Source organism: Lytechinus variegatus, chromosome 13, assembly GCF_018143015.1.
Source record: "Lytechinus variegatus isolate NC3 chromosome 13, Lvar_3.0, whole genome shotgun sequence".
Taxonomy (NCBI): Eukaryota; Metazoa; Echinodermata; class Echinoidea; order Temnopleuroida; family Toxopneustidae; genus Lytechinus; species Lytechinus variegatus.
In genome coordinates, this window is record NC_054752.1 from 29,422,161 (window position 1) to 29,442,943 (window position 20,783).

A 20,783-nucleotide genomic window follows, 5' to 3' on the forward strand; every position below is an offset into this window, starting at 1 on the left:
GGACACAGACAGAGCTAAGTGATGGAGTCGAATTGGAGTCTAGAAAATCAAACTCTTATAAAGTGGTGCTAATTTAAGCCTAATTTGTATTGCATGGATACCCGATTTAGGCCATAAATCTGTGTGCTCCACATTGCCTGCTATATATATATATATATGAACCCATGTCCAGACAGCTAGAGCTCCAATAGGGATTAAAGGGGAAGTTCACCCTGACAAAAAGTTTATTGTAAAAATAGCAGAAAAAATAATAAAAAATATTGCCGAAGGTTTGAGAAAAATTCATCAAATAATTAAAAAGTGATTAGAATTTCAATTATTTGATTTGTGACGTCATATGCGAGCAGCATCCCTACATAGCGAATGGTAAAAAATCAATGAAATGTCATTTTCTCATAAAAATTGAAAATGGTTTTCACTGTAACATTTGTATATATCAAAAGACAAATCGTTTCACACCCGATCATGAAAAGAAAACAAAATTAAGTTGTCAGGAACCATACAAAATTTGAAATTCATACGTTTTATATTACATAACACATGGGGCAGCTGCTCGTTTATGACGTCACAAATCCAAAACTGAACTCTAATAACTTCCTTATTTTTTAACGGATTTTCCTCGAACCTTCACCAATATTTTTTTACTATATCTTCCGGCTATTTTTACAACAAAGTTTTCTTCAGGGTGAACTTCCCCTTTAATCACGGTAAATAAAGTGTTATGAAAGATATTTCATATAGGGCCTACTGTACCAATTGAGTCAGAAAAAAACTTTTCACAGGTGAAACATTGTTTTCAGACTTCAACTTTTAAGAAAAAAAAAAACAAACACTGGAACTCAAAAGGGCTCAAAAGGCATATATGTGTCCTGCCATCTTCTCCAGAATGATTTAGTATATGCCCGCTATATGTAATTTCTTTGATGAGTCTGAATTGAAAAAGTGGAGGTAAAAAACAAACATAAAAAAAGAAAAAAGAAAAAAAAGGACCCTAATTCTCAAGGTGTACGTGTAGCTTAGCCCAATCGTCCCCCAACGTGCCTCAAATCACCCTGACATGAACATTGTAGATGTATGGCCATCACCCTCATTGTCTCTTCCCTCCCACATTTCGAAAACTCATTCCCATTGTAAAACTCTATGCCCCCCGCCGCCCCTCCCCCCTTCCTCGTCAATTTTTTCGATGGCAAAAGCGGGGGGGGGGGGGGGGCGGGATCGATCGGAGCGGGGGCAAAATTAAAAGCAAAATATCACACACGTGGGTTCCCTGTTGTTCTCATTATCTCAAGATGGCAGCCTCCACGTCCATGAACGTTGCTGTCGGATCGCATTTACAAGCTCGATTTTTCACAAAACAGAAGAGGTAACGTTTAAAAAAGTTCAGTATTATATTTTTGTAAGATTCTAGGGTCTAATTAATCATGTAATTATTGTAAGAGCACTTCTCTTAGTACTCGGGCCTAGTAGTATACTTGCACCTTTTAATTTGCTTTGGTCCCATGTGTTGAAATTTGTGTTGGATTTTTCTACAAAGTTTGCACTTTGCAGTTTCTTTTATTTAATGAATTTACATTTTTACCATGTTAGTCTCTATTATCACTCATATCCATGGTAAAATAAAAAAATTCGAAAAATATAATCTTTTGCCAACAAGAATAAAAAAAGAAGATATATGGCCCAGCCAGGTTTGGGGAAAAAAGACAAAGAAAGTGAAAAAGTCAAAGACAAATGAGTCACAGATTGGTGGTATGTCAACAGTAGAGGCACCTAGTCTTGAGGACGCAATGATGATGATTTTTTTTTAGATGTCATATATACTTCATCATTGACGTCTTGACACTCTCTCCATAGACTCTTCAGCGAACGACCAAAACAAAGATGGATCCCCCAAAAAATCCATCTTTTTAAACCGAAATCAAGAAAATTCATTTACTTTTATTAATTCTTACACCTTCCTACGCCTAATGCGTAGGAAGGTTTTAAATATTACTTTCAAAAATGTAAAAAAATGAAGATTTCTTACCTAACTGATGCCGCGTAGACCCCTCGTTCCACATGTAAACAACGGAAATACAATAGCGTCGACCCTTGAACCGCTTATGTATGACGTACTTCCGGAAAGCAATGCCGGCTTAACGAACAATTTAGAGATAAAAAATCTTATTTAACAAATATCAAAATTTATTTTGTGATCATAAATAATTCATATTAATATATATAAATTATTTATGATCACAAAATAAATTTTAATATTTGTTAAATAAGATTTTTATCTCTAAATTGTTCGTTAAGCCGGCATTGCTTTCCGGAAGTACGTCATACATAAGCGGTTCAAGGGTCGACGCTATTGTATTTCCGTTGTTTACATGTGGAACGAGGGGTCTACGCGGCATCAGTTAGGTAAGAAATCTTCATTTTTTTACATTTTTGAAAGTAATATTTAAAACCTTCCTATGCATTAGGCGTAGGAAGGTGTAAGAATTAATAAAAGTAAATGAATTTTCTTGATTTCGGTTTAAAAAGATGGATTTTTTGGGGGAATCCATCTTTGTTTTGGTCGTTCGCTGAAGAGTCTATGGAGAGAGTGTCAAGACGTCAATGATGAAGTATATATGACATCTAAAAAAAAATCATCATCATTGCGTCCTCAAGACTAAGAGGCACCGGCGCTGGTCCAAAAATTGGGATTGTCCCTGAAAACAAAGATATCCTCATAAACCAGGACAAATCATGTCTTGATAAATTGAGATCGTCCTTTTTGTTTATAATTATGGGGACAGTTTTTTTTCACTTCCGCGGGATATAGACAGCAATTACGAGATTGAGAGTGCTAAAGTAGATTCGGTGACCTCCATTCCCCCAGTTCACTGTCTAATTTTCATGACTTGCCGTCTTCCGATAGTCTTGTTATGAAACCTGATATGTTTACACTGACTCGCGCACTCAATGGATGTCGGCACTTGACATGTGAATGTACTTTCATATTTCTTGTGAGGGGAAATTTTTGAAAACTGAGACAGTCCCTGTAAACTGGGACAATCCCAATTTTCTGACCAGCACCTCTACTGGTCAATTGTCATAACTTCGTCAAATCTTGACTCGGTACTGTTTTCTTGTTACTCTTACACCGACTTGCAACAGAGATTTGATTTGTAACAGATCTAGTGAAAATAAAGTCAAACATTATTTATCCACAATTCTCCGCACTCTCTCAATGCAGAAGAAACATCTCTGCAATGCATGTTCAGGCGAAGACCTGAGCCAGGATGAATTGTAACAATCGTAAAAGAAGGAGATAGAGGAAAATATGTGTGTGTGTGTATTTGAGTTTTGTCAGACGTGTATCAATCAGGTATGATTATTTACGTCTGGGAGCGACCTTTAACGTCACCATCCGAAAGACGTGATCAGGGCCCAAACCTCTGCATCAATTTGTAACTTCCCCACAGCTTGGATTACAGGCGCACGCCACAACGCCCAGTTGAAAACAATAGGGAAATAGGGAAAACAAGGAAGGTGAACAAAATGTTTAAAGAAAAAAAGAAAATTTACCAAGATCAAATAAAACTTAGCAACGTGCTCTCAATGTTAGACTTCTTGAATAAGACCTTGAGGCTTGAGCACTTCAAGGCAAGCATTGATAGATTGCATCATTATGATTATCAGAAAGAAATAATTTTTTATTTTCATCTGTCTTACAGATTTCTTGTCAGCAACACACCTTTCTCAGTTCCAGCCAGTGTTGGTGTGGCTGAATTAAGTTCGCTCATCAATAAACTTCTCAATGAAGGTAAGAAGTATTTTGAAATGAATATAGTAGACTTCTGAATTGTTTGTGATTTAGATCTTTAATGGAAGATCAAATGGAATTTTTGATTAATTGTACTGAAAATTCAAGAGTACTTACATAATTGGAGACCGGATGATATTACTACAAAATGGCACTATTGCATCAACATTACCTCAGTTCTCAAATTGCAAGACCAAACTCTACGATTTAAGCTTTCGTGCCAAAATTAAATTTCGTTCTTTTTTTTCTTCATTTAATAATAAGATTTATGATTTTTTATGTCCTTTAGATAAAGCAGAGGAAGACATTGAAAATGTCGAATTTGATTTTCTCATTGATGGCGAGTTTCTTCGAGTCACCCTTGCCGCTCATCTGGAAGTCAAGCAGATATCGACAGAGACCGTCGTCGATATCGAGTATGTTGTGAAACAGACGGCCCCTGAGCCCGTGGGAAGTATACTTCACGATGACTGGGTGAGCTGTATTCACAGTTTTGGAGAAAGGTGAGATGGGGAGGCGATACAACTTGTTCAGGGAGTTATTTTACAAAAAAAATAGTTTGATTGAATTCAACTACAAATGTGAGGGGGAGGGATGGTGGTGACTTTTTATTTTTGAAGACAAACATGAGAGCCTTGTAAGAGAATTTTTAAAAAGTTTACCCACATTTTGATTTATGAACTAGACTAGGGTGGGAAAAGGCTACCTTGTGTGATTTATTATTCTTATTCTCAAATGAATGAGTTAATCACATTTTCATTTTGATTGCTTGATTTCTTGTTTCTTTTTTTATTTCTTTTATTTCGTTTTATTTATATAGGGTAGCTTCATCGGTAGTCATGTACTGTTTTCCAGGGGGCCCTGTAAACAAATGTTTACAATATAACAAACAAATAAATTACATAAAATGGTAATAACAAACAGAACTTTCAAAATAATCATAAGTGAATACATGGAAAAAAGATGATGGTACATGAGTACAATGTAGGGAAGTAACATTAATTCATCTAGATTTCAATCAGTATTACAATACAGGAAAAAAAAACTCCCCCACCCCTCCCCCTACATTTCAATTATTTAAATTCAGGTAAATCAATGTGATTGCTACTCAATATATGAAAATTTACCTGTGGAAACAAACATAAGCAAATCATCAATTATTTTCTATGAAATTAACAGAGAAACTCATAATTATTTCATTATTTCTCCAGAATTCTCACTGGTTGCTATGACAATGGTGTCAGACTGTGGGGAAGAAACGGTGACAACATAGCGACACTTCAGTATCACACAGACCCTGTTAAATGTGTTCGGTGGATCAAATCTGGTAATGTAGCATTACTAAAGAAATACAATGAAGGAAAAGTACCGTAAGTAACGGTGTATTAACCGCACCTTTTTCTCGGCGGGATAGAAGCAAAAGTCGGGGGTGCGGTTTATACACGGTGACGGGTCTGAGCCAGCCCGCCGTAACCCCTCCCGTACATGTACGATGTCTGCCAGTTCACAACACATCGAGTGGCCGGGCGTAGCCGCCCAGGCAATGTCGTTTAGAGGGGTATGAGCCGCGGGTAATGGGAAGCGAATTATGCTCTTAATTAAATGTTGTCCACAACAAACGCACCCACCTTCATGACACTAATTTTGACTTTATTCTCGATTCAAAGTAGTGAAGTTCCCTGGCTAATTTGAAAGAAACGCCAAGCATACTCGGGGTAATATTTTGTGAGCAAGAGTTGAATGAGCTTAGAGATTGCGTTGTAATGTGGTTATAGTGCGACTTAAGCTGGCGCTATTCAAAGTCCCGTTTCGTGCCAGCTTGTTTTTTTTTCCTTCCTGTTTGCTTTTCATAAGATACCATGTAAACCACGCACAAGAGAGAGACAGCACGAAGCCGTAAAAAACAGCTGGAAAAAATACAATTTCTCTGTTTCTTGAACCTTCCTATAATTCCGTATCCAAAATTCATGCTAAGACATCAAATTTCTGAAAGTGATTGTGAGGTTACAATGCAAGAAATGTGAATGTTTGTTCCTCCTACGCTGGGAAAGACAGATCATAATTTGATAAGATGTACTGGCATGACTGGTACTGTATCGTAGTTTGCAATGTAATGGCAGTGCTGTGTGTGTGTACACTGTGTGACTGTGAGGTGAGTGTGTAAATTGCCAATATTGTCGGCATCGTTCTTTCTTTCTAACATTTGTAGATGAATTGATCAAGAACAGCAGATTCCGCGTACCGGTAATCTCTTTGGATACTTTGAATTTTAAAAACTTAGATTTTGTTTCTTTGTACTTCAAATATGCATGTAAATGTGAGAAGAATTTTTTTTTTTTTTTAGTCCAAAGTTGGGGGTGCGGTTAATACACGGGTGCGGTTAATACACCGTTACTTACGGTAGACTTAATTATGTATGATAGGTCATTTGTAATTTGGAGTTGACATGCTGAGATAATGAAATACCATGGTTCTGACTCGTTGCTTTGATCAGTAGATCTTGGGTTCCAATCCCAGTCATGGTTTTGTCTTCCTTCAGCAAGGTATTCATCCACATTGCGTCGCACTCAACCCAGGTGAGGTGAAAAGATGATAGCCGGTATTCCAAGGTGGGGTTTAAAGTTGTGGTTTAAAGAGAAATGCCAGGAGTTGCAGTAAACACTGATTTCATGTAAAAGTCTGTAAAACCAGGCTTAATTGTCAGAATATCATCGAGGATCTAGATCTGGTACAGCTACATAAACTGAACTTTGTGAAATCTTGAAATCTACGCTGAAAAATGTTCACACTGAAGATCACCAACACAGATAGGCACACGTGGGACAATGTATTTAATATTGCTGGAATAAAGACCCGACGGAAGTGACCGAATCGGCGCTTATTTTGCTTATTTCTCAGTAATTACAAAATTTCTTCCAGAATCCTTTGGCAAATATTTTTTATTCATACAAACAGACACTTGGGTGGTCATTATATTACATTCTGTCAAAAGTCATTTTGAGATCGTTACCAAAACTTGAATTTATCTTTAAGTATAGATATCCAACTATTACATAAATCACTAACAGTAGAGATATCATACATGTATTTAGGCTCATGTGGCTCTCAAATCATCTATAATTGTCTAGAAAGTAAAAATAGATGATTGCCCTCACCATCGATGAATCAGAAAAGAGCACAGTAAACATAAGACACATACGACTTAATAAAAATTTCGAGATGTTTGGCTTCCCATAATTCAAGCACAGAGTTAGACCATGGTCTAAGTTAAACCTGACTTCAGAATAAGGGCCATTGAGTTCTGAAAATGCCAGCTGGATTCAAATCCATGGTGGCAAAAATAATTGTGTGTGTTGGAATGGAATTTTTCTATATTGACAGAGCTATTGGGATGATGAAAATACTAGGCATTTGTTTGACCCATCTATCTAGAAATAAACTATTCAGAGGCACACTATTGGGCAATTTCATAAAATAACCTTTTTGTATGTCCGACCCCCATTTTTCTCATGTCTTGCTTCACTTCATAAACTGACCAAGTAGTGGTCCTTTGAGAACATTATAGACTGTCAAAAGAACAAGAAATCAAAAACAGAAAATTTCATGAAGGTCCCACATATAGGGGTCGGGTGTACATATTTTATGGAATTGCCCTATTATCATCCAGGCTTGTTTGGTTATCATCACTGTTCTTGTTCTCGTTTGTGTTTTTTTCCTATTTCTACTCTTGCTCTAATTTGTAAACAAATTTTCGGCATTACTCCTATGTATTAAGATCACATGCTCGATCTTTAATGAAAATCATAAGTCAGAAAAAAATTGGAACCAGTGGGATTTGAACCTGCCATCTACTGCTTTCCGGGCAGCGACTTAACCACCAGGCTATTCTGGTTCACAGCTAAATCTTGATGACCTGGAATTCAAATACCCTTGATCCTCTTCTTTCTGACTCATTAATATGCAAATGCAGTCCGCCATGGACTATAGATAGTAAATAAAGAGGCTTTAATTGGAGGAATTATAATTTGTAAACAAATATTCTGCATTACTCCTATGTACTAAGATCGCATGCTTGATCTTTAAGTCGCTGCCCGGAAAGCAGTAGATGGCAGGTTCGAATCCCACTGGTTCCAATTTTTTCTGACTTATGATTTTAATTAAAGATCGAGCATGCGATCTTAATACATAGGAGTAGTGCCGAAATTTGTTTACAAATTATAATTTCCTCCTATTAAAGCCTCTTTATTTACTACTCTTGCTCTCTTTGTCATCACTATCAGGTGACCCTGTAAGTTTGCTGGTGAGCGGGTCACATGACCAGACTCTAATCATTTGGGAGTGGAATGAGAGTGAAAGAAAGAGTAAACCACTCCACGTATGCAAGGGCCACGCTAAAAGTGTAGACACGGTTGATGTCGACCAGTCACAGACAAGAGTGAGTGATTATTTCATTTTCAAATTGTGTGAAGCTTTGGATTTTTTGTGTGCAGAAGTTGTACCTAAGAAATTTGGGGGCTTTTCCGTAATTTTGGAATCCATTCTTTTGTTTCATGGAATGAATATACAATATTTCTAAAAGCTACAACAGTTAGGAATGAGAGTTTTTGCCAAGGCAGGTCATGTAGGGTAATTTGTGTCTCCGATATTATTAATTTAGTTATTTTAATGTGCGAAGCTAAGGTGGTATCATGTGTTTTTTTTTTTTGGGGGGGGGAATTTAGGGAAATTTTAAGTTGTTCTTTGAAATTTGAGATGTTCTTTTCCTATTTCATAGTCAAGGATAAATAAAGGTGAAGGTATTGAAGCATTTTCTCCATTGATATTTATTTTAAGTATTTTTCTGAATGTATTGTGCATTTTACTGGCAGTCTTTTATTAGGATATAACAATAGACCTGTGCATGAGACCATGATTTATCATAATTCAATGCAGGTTTTTTTTTTTTGATGCAGGTTTTTATTGTTAGTTCTCATGACTACTTGTGGGAATGCTGTATTATCATCACTCACAACTTTATAATGATTTCAATAACATAATAATGTATTATTTGGTTCCAGATATGCAGTGGGTCTTTTGACAAGATGCTGAAAGTTTGGTCCGCTGGTGAGTTCTCATTAGCCTAAACATTTTGAAAGTATGTCAATGCGAGAGCTCCTAAATATGTATGTTTTGTTTAGATGGACTTTGCCATAAGTCTGAATTTGTAGAAATCAAATAAAGCTTTTAACTAAGACAAAATTTTATTTGCATGATTAAACCTCATGTATGGCATAAGTACAGGCATGTTGAAATAAATGAATTGATTAATTTAATTAGATTTATTTGGTGATCTATATGGTATCAGTTTATTTCAATTGATGTGATGCATGTACACTCTTTCATTTAGTCAAGTGTTACTTTATTTCATTTGATACTAAAATGTTGCTTATCTTTCCAACTTTTTTTTTTTCTCTTTAAAATTCTATAATTCACTTGCTTTGTTCTCTCCCCTTAATTATAGTTCCAAGTTCAGGGGAAGAAGAACCACCAGAAATTCAGGAGCAACAGAAAAAGAGAGTACGGAGAGACGGTAGTGCACCAGTTATACGAGTAAGTCAGAAAAAAACTATTGGCATACCAAAGGGGGGGAGACGCCCCCATGGATAAGTATGAATAGTAAAGATATCAAAGTTTTTGGTTTTCGTACTATTTACGTTTATTGCATCTGACTACGTTTCAAAGCATTTAATGCATATTATCCTGTCAGATTCTTTTTTGCCTAAACACAATTTGTGAACTTTTTCAACTCTCCGCTGATTCTAGATGAAATGAGAACATGTTTGATGAAACCAAATGGTAGAAGACCAAACTGGGATAAGATCAAGTGACATGTCAGCTTATATTAGACACTGAATGCTAACTTTTATTTAGTACATCCTTAACAAAAAGCATTTTTTCTATACAAAAAGATTGCATTGATGTTCTATATGTCCAACTAACGAAAGGATCACATATTGAATTATTTTAACAGAAAGAGGTTAAAGCAACGAAATGAGCTTTTTAAAAGAATTTGTATACTTTTAGCAATAAGTCAGAGAGTTAGAATATTCGTCCATCTTTTTGCAGACACCCATTGCAACACTTGACGGTCACAAGGAAGCAGTATCATCTGTGATATGGACAGGAAAGGATGAAGTGTGCAGTGCATCATGGGATCACACCATACAGATGTGGGATGTAGCACAGGGTTCAAACAAGTCAAATTTGGTATGTGAGTTACACATCTTCTCATGTTCTCTCTTTAATTTTGGAATGTGTGTTGCACCTCTTGTTATAGTCTTTCTTTAACAAGCCTGTGATATGTATTTATAGCATGTCTTATGTTTCTATGAACTTGAGATAAGTAAATTCCATATCTTCTTATGTTCTTTCTTTAAAATCGGTACACATGTTACACATCTTCTCATGTTCTTTCTTTAATTTTGGTATGTGTGTTACACCTCTTGTTAAAGTCTTTCTTAAACAAGCCTGTAATATGTATTTATAGCATTTCTTATGTTTTCTATGAATTTGAGATAAGTAAATTCCACATCTTCTTACATTCTTTCTTTCACATGTTCTCCTCTTCTCATGTTCTTTCTCTAATGTTCTTTCTTTGATCTTGGTATTTGTGTTACACCTCTTTTATCTGACTTCTTTAGAGAGGGAACATATCATCACCGATGTTGCGTAGTCGGCCAACAGCGCGCAAAGCGAAAAATTAAGTTTCAAGAAAAACGCATTTGAAAACCTTGATTCACTCAAACTGTAATTTGGGAATAAAACATACTGTCTTAATTCAGCTCCTTTCTTTTGTCCATAAGATTTGCAAGAGAAATTTCTTGCATTACACCTAAGACATGGTGACTGAAAGCTGGATTATTTTCTCGCCGGCATTTGTTTGTTACTTTTCTCAGTTATGTAGGCATCACCTCTATTCCGTTTACACTTCACCAAAAAATTCCTGCTCTTGATCTCTTTGGGGTTAACATTCTCTGCTGCCTCATCACGTGGTTCACCATTAACATTGAAATTTTCGGGTCTGACTCTTGCTGCTGCTCTAGTGGCTCTACCTTGCGTATTTTCTGCTGTTTCATCATGATCTCCAACCCGTGCATTTCTTTCTGACACACCATGGTCTGCAATCGTCTCTTCTGTCATGTCATGGTCTCCCATCTCTACCTCTTCTTTGGTCACTTCATGGTCTCCAGACTTTGTTTCTTCTGTCATTCCATAGTCTCCCATTTTTACCTCATGCAGTCCAGACCTCTTTATTACAGAGGAAATTCTCACTTCTTGGAGGTTCTGTCCGAAGCCCATAGTTGAATCCAAGCGGATTTACCACCTCCTCGCCATGGACAACCCCCAGAGTAGTACCTGGCTCCCCTGCAGCTGTAGGTGCCGACATTGCGGGGACAGTTGGAGAAAGAGCTACCTGCATCACCTCTTGCTCCGCTACAGCTGTTCTGACTGTCTGAGGATGTACCTCTGTCGAGAAAAAAAAGAGAACCACAAAAAGAGAAATTACAATTTAATTAGATACATTTGCTAAACTATCAGTGCTTATAAAGTGTTTTTATAAATGGATTTTATCCTCCGGTACATGTAGCTATTATATTCTCATGATCTATGAAATTCAAGATATTGTCTTTTTGAATACTTAAAAACATGGGTTTTTTTTGCGGTGTCATGGTTGTGCTAGTTAAGTCTTCTGTTCAGTCCCACTCCCACTTTTTGCTGTTAGTTGGTTGTAGTTACTGCGCTCATATATCCGTTCATGCCATGCAGAGACAGGGACATCAATTATCTCCTCTATTGTGATAACAATTGCAATTTTTGGCAAGTATCTGCTCAATGTGACATGCATAAAATTTGTGCCATGCTATTGAACCTATGCTGTGTCCACGTACGCTGCGTCATCACGAACCAGCATTCAGCAAAGAAGCGCGCACTGACCGATTTCGTGAAACGAATTTGGAGTGTGTTGGTCTGAGGAGCGTCATCAAGAACTCAATTCAAAGAAGCGTGTCTGCTGACCGAGTTCGTGAAAACGGTATTTGGTCACTTGCTTGTGTCTGACAACTAATGTGACGTGCCGTATGACGAAACGAGACAAGATTAGGTCCTAAAATTTTGTAAAGTTGTAGACATCACTATAACTAACTAGCATCTGGTCAGAACTCAAAATCAAAATTTTCACCAAATTTGGCTATTGGCCGACTTCGTGAAAATGGTGACGATATGTTAAACCACTTCCCTTGCTCTTCCTTTAAGCTTGTTGTGCATTATTTAGATTCTTTCTATTGACTCAATAGTTAAGTTATACCTCTCCTCACTGTCTTTCTCTTAACTTCATATTCTTGTTAACCTGTTTGTTGAAAAAACCCTTTACTAATTCCAGAAATAGAATGAGAAGAGTTGCAACACACATACCAAAGGCATATCATACTATGTACATGTATAAAGAAACAAAGCTAGTCACTGTTGATTGTGAATGTCAGTTCAAATTTGCTGCTCATGGATCAATTAAAAAAAAAATTCTCTGTTACTTGCAGCAGACCTGCTATTCATTGCAATAATTGTGATTGAGTTTGGAACCTAAAATAAACTTAGAATTGATTCCCAGTTTCTTTCAGTGTTTTCCTAACTTTATGCCAGTTCTATAGATATTTCATCGATTAAGAAATAATAATAAATAATATTAATAATAATTAATAATAATTAATAATATTAATAATAATTATTAATATTAATATTAATAAGTAATAATATTAATAATAATTAATATTCTTACATTCTTTTAACACCCCAGACAGGTACAAAGGCATTCCTAAGTCTATCTCATTCTCCCTTGAACGGACTTCTAGCCAGCGGTAGTGTGGACAGACACGTTAGGTTATGGGACCCAAGAATCAAAGGTATGTCAAAATGTGTCTCACATTCGCGCAATTTGCCTCTTTATTGTGACATAATAATAATAATAGGCATTTATAATTATATTGCATTATCTATCTAACAATAATCCATTCTTAAATGCATTATCAACATTACCCCAGCTCAGTGCATTTAGGGAATTAATCCTGCTGGGTGCCCATTCACCTCACCTGGGTTGAGCGCAGCACAAAGTGGGTAAATTTCTTGCGGAAGGAAAACTCGCCACGGCTTTGATTCAAACCCACATATCTCTGATTGAGAGATGAGAGTCGTATCCACTAGCAGACCTGCCAACCAGTACGTTTTTGCAACCAAAATACGGCAGTACGTCTTTTCTTTAAAAAATACGTTTTTTTTACAAAATTGTAATTTATTGAGAAAAATCATCTCTGTATGTCTCTATTTCATAAAACTTACACAAATATTGTTATCAGATCAATGTAATTTCAGGTAACTTTTTTTTTCAATCATTTTGTTGAAACCAGGGTGAGATATACACCTGATTCAGTGTTTTTTTTTCATCTGCAAGAGCAGTGCGCATTTTAGCTTGCATGCAGCTTGAACGCCGCAATGAGCGAGTGTGCCACACATTTTATTGTGAAATACACTTATTTGGGGAAAAGTACATTTTTTTTATCACAGAATAAAATTTTTCATTCTCAGAGGTAGGCAGGTCTGCACTAGACCACAATTCCCCCACATAGTTATTCATGGCAATCATGAGAGATTGGTAGACCACTGTGTACTCAACACTGTGCATAAATCACGGTGCTTCTATTCCAGCGTGATTACAAACCTCATTCAAACATGACAGATCTATGGACTCCTTATCAGACACTCTCCTGGGGGGTGTTTTACAAAGAATAAAGTATGACTTGGAGTCACACTTAAATGTCTAGTTACGTGCAGTATAACAGACATGACCGCATTGGTCAGATCATGTCAAGAGCGGACGCGCATACTGCATATTGATCAATAAGATCGCGCATTGCATATCATGTACACATCAGGTGGGTGTTTCATAAAGCTGTTCGTAAAGTTACGAACGACTTTACGCACGACTGGAACATGTTCTTAGGTCATAACTCAATTACATAGGGATATCACATAGCACAAGAAAGGATCACCAGTCGTTTGTAAAGTCATTTGTATCTTACAAACAGCTTTATGAAACACCCACCTGCATTTATGCGGGACTCTAAGTCATACTTAAAGGATAAGTCCACTCCAACAAAATCTTGATTTGAATAAAAAGAGAAAAAATCAACAAGAATAACACTGAAAATTTCATCAAAATCGGATGTAAAATAAGAAAGTTATGACATTTTAAAGTTTTGCTTCATTTCACAAAAGAGTTATATGCACATCTTGGTCGGGATGCAAATGAGGGAACTGATGACATCACCAACTCACTATTTCTTTTGTATTTTATTATATGAAATATTTTTATTTTCTCGTCATTGTCATGTGAAATGAAGTTTCATTCCTCCCTGAACATGTGGGATTCCATTATTTTAACATTTTGTGCTTCAGGCAAGGAGGTCCTAATCATCAAATTCGTAAAAATTGAAATATTGTATAATTCAAACAATAAAAAAACAAAAGAAATAGTGAGTGAGTGACATCATCGACTCTCTCATTTGGATGTAACTGGCTCGTTCATATAACTAACTTATTTTTAACTTTTGTTAAAAATAAGCGAAACTTTGAAATGTCATAACTTTCTTATTTTACATCCGATCTTGATCAAATTTTCAGCATTGTGCTTGTCTAATTTTTCACAATTGATTTAAATCAACATTTTTCTGAGGTAAGACTTGACCTTTAAATCTTTGTGAAACACCCTCCTGGTATCATAATTGTGAAAAGCAGAATTTTTGTCTCACCTGCGAAGCAAAGTGAGACTATAGGCGCCGCTTTTCCGGCGGCGATGGCGGCGGCGTCAACATCAAATCTTAACCTGAGGTTAAGTTTTTGAAATGATGTCATAACTTAAAAAGTATATGGACCTAGTTAATAAAACTTGGCCACAAGGTTAATCAAGTATTACTGAACATCCTATTAGAGTTTCATGTCACATGACCAAGGTCAAAGGTCATTTAGGGTCAATGAACTTAGACCATGTTGGAGGAATCAACATCGAAATCTTAACCTGAGGTTAAGTTTTTGAAATGTCATCATAACTAAAAAAATATATGGACCTAGTTCATGAAACTTGTACATAAGGTTAATCAAGTATCACTGAACATCCTGCATGAGTTTCACATCACATGACCAAGGTCAAAGGTCATTTAGGGTCAATGAACTTTGGCCGAATTGGGGATATCTGTTGAATTCCCATCATAACTTTGAAAGTTTATGGATCTGATTCATGAAACTTGGACATAATAGTAATCAAGCATCACTGAAAATTTTGTGCAAGTTTCAGGTCTCATGATTAAGGTCAAAGGTCATTTAGGGTCAATGAACTTTGGCCGAATCGGGGGTATCTGTTGAATTACCATCATAACTTTGAAAGTTTATTGGTCTAGTTCATTAAACTTGGACCTTGAAAGTTTATGGATCTGATTCATGAAACTTGGACATAATAGTAATCAAGTATCACTGAACATCCTGTGCACGTTTCAGGTCACATGACCAAGGTCAAAGGTCAATGAACTTTGGCCGAATTGGGTGTATCTGTTGAATTACCATCATAACTTTGAAAGTTTATGGATCTGATTCATGAAACTTGTACATGAGAGTAATCAAGTATCACTGAACATCCTGTTTGAGTTTCAGGTCACATGATCAAGGTCAAAGGTCATGTAAGGTCAATGAACTTTGGCCATGTTGGGGTTTTTTGTTGAATAACCATCATATCTCTGTAAGTTTATTGGTCTAGTTCATAAAAAGTGGACATAAGAGTAACCATGTATCACTGAACATCTTGTGCGAGTTAGAGTAGTATTCAAAGTCAGCACTGCTGCTATATTGAACCGCGTGATGCAGGTGAGACGGCCAGAGGCATTCCACTTGTTACAAAATAAAGAGTGTAACATTACTGAATCGTGTTTAATTTTGTACAGATGGAGCAGTAGTTAAGTCATCGCTCACTCATCACACGGGTTGGGTATCATCGGTGTCATGGTCGCCTAGCAACCAGAATCAACTTCTTTCAGGATCCTATGACAAGGCTTTGAAACTCTGGGATATTAGAAGGTATTGTACATTTAAACAAAAGAAAAGGGTATTAGAAGGAGTTTAGTCCAGTTGGTCTTTAACAAGTTGGTCTATTTTCAAAATCTACCTAGAACATTATCACTAAAAATCATTTGGTCTTCTTTTAGTTGGTCTGTCTGAGAGACCAATAGGTCTAGTCGTATTGTTGTTTGATAACTTGGAACTAGACTAACTAGTAAAGGGGAACAGGCTATATTCTGATTCCGATTAAATGTCAGGCTTATTTGGTGGTAGGTGTAATTTTTTTTTGCTTTAGCTCGTAATTAGTTAAAAATCAGGTGTGTGTTTCATAAAGCTGTTTGTAAAGTTATGAACAACTTTACGCACGACTGGAACATGTTCTTAGATGATATATCAATTATGCAGGGATATCATTTAGCACAAGAAAGGATCACCAGTCGTTCGTAAAGTCATTCGTATGTTATGAACAGCATTATGAAACACCCACCAGGCTTGTTATTTGTTGTGCACATGATTTTGATCGAGTTATAACTTTTTTTCCAAAGTCATATGACTTTTTTTCCAAAGTCATTCCATACCTTTATTTGAATAAAACCTAATTGAAATAATTCTTTTACTGGCACTTTCATTTTCCTGTTTTAGTTCATTCCAAATTAGAGTTTTGTGGGACCTGATAGAAATTTCACGAGAGGTCTTCATCGTTGTTTTTACTTCATTTTTCTCCTCAGCCCGAAGGCACCTCTCTTCAATATGACGGGTTTGGATGAGAAGATCCTGACTGTTGATTGGTCAATACCTGATGTAAGTATTAATCTGTATTTAAAATTAATTTGAAGCTCCTTTACATTTGTGTAACCAGGGTCCCGTAACACAAAGGTTAGCGATCAATCGAACGCTTGATTTTCACGATTGATTGTTCATTGTAGTCAATGCAATCAATCGTAGAAAATTGTTCTATGATCATTGCTAAGCTTTGTGTTACGGGCCCCTGGTGGGTGTTTTCACAAAGCTGTTTGTAAGTTTCGAAGGAATTCACATACGACTGGAGACCCCTTCTTGTGATAAATTATCTATCCCTATGTAACTGATTTAGTACCTGAGAATATGTTCTAGTTATGTGTGAATTTGTGTGTAAATTTACTAATTCTTTTTTTAACACATCCAGGTGCATATCCGATTGATGTACTTTGAATTTGACTATGTATTGTTTGATTTTTGTTGTGCTTTGTGAACGGAAAATTAATAAAATCTAAAAAATCTAAAAATCTATCCTGGGTGAGGTGGCACATAGGGCATGTGACCCCTTTTTACCCATATTTGTACACGAAGAATGCCCTGTGGTATATTATGCCCCATTGAGAAATGAGGATGAGAATAGTTCCTTGTTTTAAAGTTAAAGGCCACCGCACACTTTACAATTGGTCTGTGCCCTGATTTTGGAATAAAATGTACTTGAATTTGATGCTAATATTGTCAGAGCTGCCAAGTAGTACTGATTTTCCGTATTTAGTACTGAAAATAGAGAAGAATACTGATGGTTTCATGCAAAATACTGATTTCTAAAGTTTCAGTTTATGTATTGTCCTATGGTATTCCTGTGAAAATACTAATTTCCTCGCCAAAATACTGATTTTCAGCCGTGAAAATACTGAAATGTTCTTGTTCAGGTATTGCGACATGGAATATCTTAATGTGTTCTAAATCACGGTACAAATACCTATGTTCAAATCTGTGACTATTGTCCTTAAAAGCAAATTTGATATCTAGTTGTAATAGCAACGTCATAGCAATCGCATGATTGGCTACGATTTGAAATTATTTTGGCCTCTACTCCAAAAATAAAGGCATGCAATCATCCAATATTGTTAAATTAGTATATTTCAATTAATTTGAAAATGAGGAATATGCAATTTGTTCAAAAATTGGAGTGTGGACCAGCCATAAGGTGTGTGTTGGCCTTACAACTAATTGAGGTATTGTTGAAGCCCCAGTAAGTTATACTCTCATGTTTATGCAATAAAATTCTGAAAGTGTGCGTCTCCACCGCTGCATATAGCCCTGGGGCCCGTTGCATAAAACTTTTCACCTGAGAAAACTCAGGTTGTTTTTACTAGAGTTTTTGCCCTGTGTTAAAGTCAGTGGCAGAAATCAGAGCAACCTTAGTTTTCAGTTTTTACCAGAGATTTCTCAGGTAAAATTTTTTATGCAACAGGCCCCTGGTTTCATGCAATAATGTGATGCCTGGCTTGCCTGACCTATACCTTTGCATGAAGAGTGTACTGGGGAGGTGTTACATGAAGCATCTAGTAGTCATTTTCACCGACTAATTTGTTCAGAGCCAATCAGTTGCAAGGATTTCAGTAGCTTTAAGCTAGCTTATGAGAGTTGTCTATATCATCACTGACTATTTTTGACACAAAATTCTCTCCATGTATACTGTTTAACTGGAAGAAGAACACTCTTTTTTTTCGAAATGACAATAAATAATATTTGGATGAGGTTAGTAGTCTTCCCTTTTCATGATAGTAGATAGATCTATAGTGTCTATACCGGTATATTGCTAATGCTGAATATCATTCTTTTTCTTACAGCTACTTTTATGTGGAGGAGCCGATAATTGTCTTCATATGTTTAGCACATCAGAAGCATTATCATCTGAGACATCGTCGGACGTCAACAAGGCAGACTGAGTACTTCTATCATATCTTCAACAATGGTATCTTCAACAATATCGTCAATGATGCCTACCCACTGGGGCTGCACAATATGACAATGATTTTGAAACTTTATTGAATCTGTGGGTCTTTGATAAAGCGCGTATAAGGCAACTTGTCAAAAGTCTGTATCACGTCTTTTCGGGGGTTATCTCGCTATAAGGGTGCTTTTCATAGTAGCTTTCACACGTTTTCTATTATTTTATTTCTGATGAAGTGCGAGGATAAGTATTGAAAAGCCGCTTGCAGAATTCTTGCAGGAAAGACATGGCTCTCGCTTTTGACTAGATGCCTTAACAAGATTGTTCATAAAGACCACTTGTCTTTTCTCCCTTGAATGTGGTTTTTTTATTGGAGCACGTACTACAGGGAAACTTCAAAAAGATTAAAGGGGAATCCAACCCAAATAAAAACTTGTTTTTAGAAGAGAAAAATCATACAATTTGATGGGTAAAAGTTCGAACAAACTTGGACAAACAATGAAAAGGTTATAACTTTTTAAAAGTTGAAAACATTGGTAATCACTATAACCATGGAGACTTCAAATTGGCAGCTTATGTGATGTCATAATGATGAAAGGCAAAGACTCCTCTTCCATGTACTCCAATAATAAAATGGCTAACATTATGTATTTTTTTTCAAAAGTTTTACTTTAATTATATTTTTCTTTTATGAGGACATGAAACAATATACTACCTGGGTTATATTTAGATTACTACCCCAGGGGAATGGGTATTTTAGGAGAAAACCACAAATCCCTGACAATTAAGCACATGGCCTAGAAAGTTGACCATGCCCCTTGTCATAATTTACTTACCCAGTTGCCATTTTGAAATCTACATAGTCTTAACCCTAAATCTCCCGGGGTATTTTGATTCTTGTCATTCCCGGGGGGGGGGGGGGCCATTATGGCCCCCCCTTAAGATCTCGGCCGCCGATCGCGCGAGTGACGCAAAAATTTGCACGCTGGTAGTGTGCGATGTAATCTACAAGGCTGTATGGTAAAATTTTCCAAAATAATGAGATTTTATTTTATATGAATTAATTATGCTAATTTATGCATAAATCATACTTTTTGCTCTAATTCACTAAATAAAGCTCCTAGAATGCAAATTTTTGGTAAAAATTTTCTTTGTAGCATTCTTAACAATCGTAATTCAAAAAAACTTTGGTTTGGAAATAAATTTCTTATGTATTTTATTGTTTTATGAATTTCTTATGTATTTCTTTGTTTTTTACTTTTTGTTTTTTATTGTTTTTTCAATGGAAATTGTTCCAGACATAATTCTGATCATAAACAAGGCAAAATTAATTAAGTTTAATGAGTAAAAGTAGAAATAATGAAACATTTATGAATTTTGGCTAAATACGCAATTTGCATTGGATTTGTACATGAAATCACGTTTATGAGCAATTTTGGGTCTGACATGCACTTGCATAATGTTGCGTAATGTCGTAACCGCGTACCCGGGCGTCACAAATTTGGTCTCAAAATTTGCGCGAGACTTGAATGTAAAAAGTCAGTGAGCTGCGAGGTGAAAAAATTTCGCGCAGCAGATATATCGCGAAAATTGTTGAGGGGGGGGCCATTATGGCCCCCCCTGGGAGTATTAAAGTTAAGGATCTCAGTTTTAGAGCAGTCATAACTATCATTGCTTGTCTGATTTCTTTCAACTCTCACCATTCTGAACATTTTATAACCAAGGCTGGATTCCCCTTTATTAATTTAGTGCTAATGGGTATGTGGTAGGATTCATTCCTCTAATGAACTAGGTAAAGCCTACTGGAACTGATGTCCCTTGAATATATTTCCCATTGGAGCATGTGCTAAAGAGAACCACATTATAAAGACATCATTCTTATAGACCAATTTAATGTAAATGGGTGGGAGGTAGGATTCATTTCATGGATGGACTAGTAGGGTAAAAATGCTGTAGAAGCTAGTCTGGCCAGCGATAAACCAAAGACCACTGGATGTACAGAGTATAGGTAATTATCTATTGTACAACGCCTACTTAGCTTGATGTATGCGAGCAAATGAGAGGCTGAATATCCAACATTCATACCGTTGCACTTAAGACGTACCATTCAAAATGTACCGTTGCACGTCACAATATGATTTAATTCATTGCGCTCAATATAAT

General features: G+C 36.3%; 1 protein-coding gene across 1 annotated transcript; it reads left to right on the forward strand.

Moving 5' to 3' along the window:
• Positions 1 to 1,278: 1,278 nt before the first annotated feature.
• Positions 1,279 to 19,204, forward strand: LOC121426542 (ribosome biogenesis protein WDR12-like). The gene is made up of 12 exons (XM_041622888.1): positions 1,279 to 1,363; positions 3,702 to 3,790; positions 4,080 to 4,293; positions 5,002 to 5,117; positions 8,071 to 8,225; positions 8,848 to 8,893; positions 9,291 to 9,379; positions 9,896 to 10,036; positions 12,621 to 12,726; positions 15,811 to 15,943; positions 16,654 to 16,726; positions 18,517 to 19,204. Exons 1-12 carry the CDS (start codon positions 1,290 to 1,292, stop codon positions 18,613 to 18,615), a joined length of 1,335 nt encoding a protein of 444 aa, XP_041478822.1. The 5' UTR covers positions 1,279 to 1,289; the 3' UTR covers positions 18,616 to 19,204.
• Positions 19,205 to 20,783: the final 1,579 nt, after the last annotated feature.

What these genes read in the sequence shown, in the direction of transcription:
- LOC121426542 (XM_041622888.1), top strand. Translation starts at nt 1,290, where the DNA reads ATGGCAGCCTCCACGTCCATGAACGTTGCTGTCGGATCGCATTTACAA. An exon ending in TTTTTCACAAAACAGAAGAG is followed by an intron (nt 1,364 to 3,701) that starts GTAACGTTTAAA and finishes TCTGTCTTACAG; the next exon opens with ATTTCTTGTCAGCAACACAC. An exon ending in TTGATTGGTCAATACCTGAT is followed by an intron (nt 16,727 to 18,516) that starts GTAAGTATTAAT and finishes TTTTTCTTACAG; the next exon opens with CTACTTTTATGTGGAGGAGC.